We start from the raw sequence: 2,881 nt of genomic DNA, 5'->3' as shown, positions 1-2,881 counted from the left end.
GAACTGAATCCTTTGTACCATTGCTTGAATAAAAACGGTTAATCCAAATCATAAACAAAATCACACTTGAATTCTCAGCATCTCCACTTATAATTCAGGCAAAAACAGTAGCATGGGACTGGTAAGATCAATCAAAGCAGTGGAGAAAGCCTCAAAGAGTTGCTGAAAGATTGTTCAAGTCAAAACGTCATTTGATAATTTTGCCATTGCATTCAACATAATCTGTTTTACAAGACCACATTAACAATAGAGCATCTATGCTGTCTCTGAGGTTGCTGCAAGTTCAGGAATTATTGATCGAGGCAGTGTGATTGGACATAACAGGGTTTTCCACAATCTTGGAATTATAACTCCAACCTTGCTTTGGTTATGCTTTGGACCATGGACAGAACTCATTGCCAAAAACCTTCAACAATTAATGTAAGACAGAGCAGTGGCTGTGGAGTGCTAAATTCTGAACCCTTGATCATTTATGGCCTAGCCTTTAAATATAGGCTATAGATTATTCATTTACTTTTGAGTAAAGAAGGTTGATCAGTTCAGTTGGAAGTACCCATGAACTATCAGGCTCTCCCAACAAACTTATTCATATTGAACATTAACGCGGAATGAGCTTTAACTCGTTTCTAATTCTTGTTTGACATTCAATGGAGCTTAAAACAGGGAAATAATCTTCGTCAGAAAAAAAAGGAATAATCAGCAAAATAAAACAGTTACAAACACCTTGGGTAAACTGATATAGCAACTTCGGAGAATGAATTTCTCAAATCCCTTTGTTATCAGCCCTTGATCATCGCCTATGATCTTGTGAATTGTTACAAAAAAAAAAAAAAAGGAAAGAAAGCTACTATTTTCCAAGAAAAGGAAAAGAAGCAAAGCACAAAAATCATCATTGGACATCGATGTCCAAAATTCTACCATTACTGCTGGCCGTGGGGATAGTTATGTACAAAACCCCATCTTTCACCTCAGCTTTAATCTTCTCAAACACAACATTCTCAGGCAATGCAATTCTGCTATTGTACCTGCCATAGCTCGTAGCAGACCATTCTCCTTCCTCTTCTCCATTCTCTTGACCATTAATATTCTTCTTAGGCACCTTCTCAGCCTTGACAACCAACATCGTCTCTTCAACCCACACCTTCACATCATCTTTGTTCATGCCAGGCATATCAAACCTCATCTTATACTCCCCCTCTCCTTCCTTAATCTCCCATGGTGTCCGTCCTCTACTGTAACCACCGTTCTCACTTGGTAATGGAGATGGCCACGTGCCTGAGTATGCAAAAGGGTCTTCCAACATCCTCTCCATTGTTTCCATCATCTGATGCACCGTTCTTGCTGTTGGGAATCTGTCCCACAACCCTGCTTATATAACAAGTTCAAGATTCGATCAGCATCCGGAATTTAATAAGAAACGAGAGAGAGAGAAGAAATTAGCTTGGAAAAACAGAAATTTTGATCATACTATATACCTATTGGTGCAACAGGGCCAACCCTTTTCTTGTTAGGTTGCGACTGGTGGTGTTTGCTAGCTCTTTGCAAGTAGTCAAGGTTGTCTCTACTCGCTCCTGCCATGGCCTTGACGCATCTGTTCTGGGGGAGTTTTGAAAAGGGAAGGTGACAAAAATCGCTGGTTTTATTGGAGGAATATAATGGGAGAGAGATGGTCAGATTTAATAGAGCTTGAGACATTTTTCTTCGGATTGTTTGTTTACCCTGTTCTTGCTTTGCTCGGTTGGAGGAAGAAAAGAGAAATTGGAGCTTTGATTGTTAGTGTTATTGTCAAATAGAAAGAAGAGAACCGCAATGGATGATGATGGGAAGAGGAGTCCGACGGTTGACAATTTAAAGGAATGAGTAGACATTTCTGGACTCGGATCGATGGACTGGACTCGGTTAATTTCTGTATTTCTCCAGAACGAAATCTTTGCCTCGTGTAAGGTTTCCTTCGCAGAATCACAGCAATTAGCAAATGGCCGTGCGTTGCCCGGGCGGGACCGACGCATCTAATACGACATCGTTTCTCAGCGACTCATTGTTATTGGTTAAATTATCAAATTTTTTATATTTTTATTTTCCCTTAAATAAGTTCTTAAATGATTGACTAATTGTTACTCATTCAAATGTCATTGTGTATATGGCAATGATTAGTATATTGACATGTCATAATGAACATGATAACATGATATGTTGATGAGATATAATGATATGATCATATAACATTTTTAACCTTTTGCTTCAATTACGTTAGTAACATAGTTATAAAATGACAAGTAGTATTTTAACTAAATATAATTAATTAATTGTTAGTCATAAGTTTATATTTAATTGAAAATAAAAATATATGGACTCGATTGAATGTAATCAAAGATAAGAATTTATTTTAATTTTTTTAATAGTTCAAATTTTTTTTAAGCATTATGTCTAATTATATTTAAACCCTTTGAATAATAATGAAATTAAAGAGTTAACTAACTAATAAATATACTATTATTTTAATGTCATCTCAAATATCAATTAAAAAATTATCATCTCAAATATATATAAAAAAAATCTTTGATTAGGGATTAGTATTAAGAAGTAATTTTTAATTCATAGAAATTAGAAGTTGGTGTCAGAATCTAGCCACAACAAATGAACAAAGCATGCTTAATGTGTTGGTTTACTTAATAGTTAAGAAAACAGAGCTTGAATTCATTGATTTTGTACTCTTAGATGTATCTAGCAAAAATGTTAGTTGGACAATCATTACAACTTACAATGTCGATTTAGAAAGACTATAAATAGGTAATATATGTATTTTGACAAATGATGAATAGGTTGGAAAAACTCTTCTGGTGTACTTTAATTGTTTAAAAGCATAGATTATTTCTTTTAA

General features: G+C 35.1%; 1 protein-coding gene across 1 annotated transcript; it reads right to left on the bottom strand.

Moving 5' to 3' along the window:
* Positions 1–679: 679 nt before the first annotated feature.
* LOC110423399 (small heat shock protein, chloroplastic-like) lies at positions 680–1,948 on the bottom strand. The gene is made up of 2 exons (XM_021437621.2): positions 1,476–1,948; positions 680–1,365 (listed from the first exon to the last, which is right to left on the bottom strand). The coding sequence occupies exons 1-2, from the start codon at positions 1,693–1,695 to the stop codon at positions 890–892; spliced, it is 696 nt and encodes a 231-aa protein (XP_021293296.1). The 5' UTR covers positions 1,696–1,948; the 3' UTR covers positions 680–889.
* Positions 1,949–2,881: the final 933 nt, after the last annotated feature.

This window comes from Theobroma umbraticum, unplaced genomic scaffold, assembly GCF_002168275.2.
Source record: "Theobroma umbraticum cultivar Fairchild unplaced genomic scaffold, ASM216827v3 scaffold_20.0, whole genome shotgun sequence".
Taxonomy (NCBI): Eukaryota; Viridiplantae; Streptophyta; class Magnoliopsida; order Malvales; family Malvaceae; genus Theobroma; species Theobroma umbraticum.
This window is presented reverse-complemented; position numbering and strand designations above follow the sequence as displayed.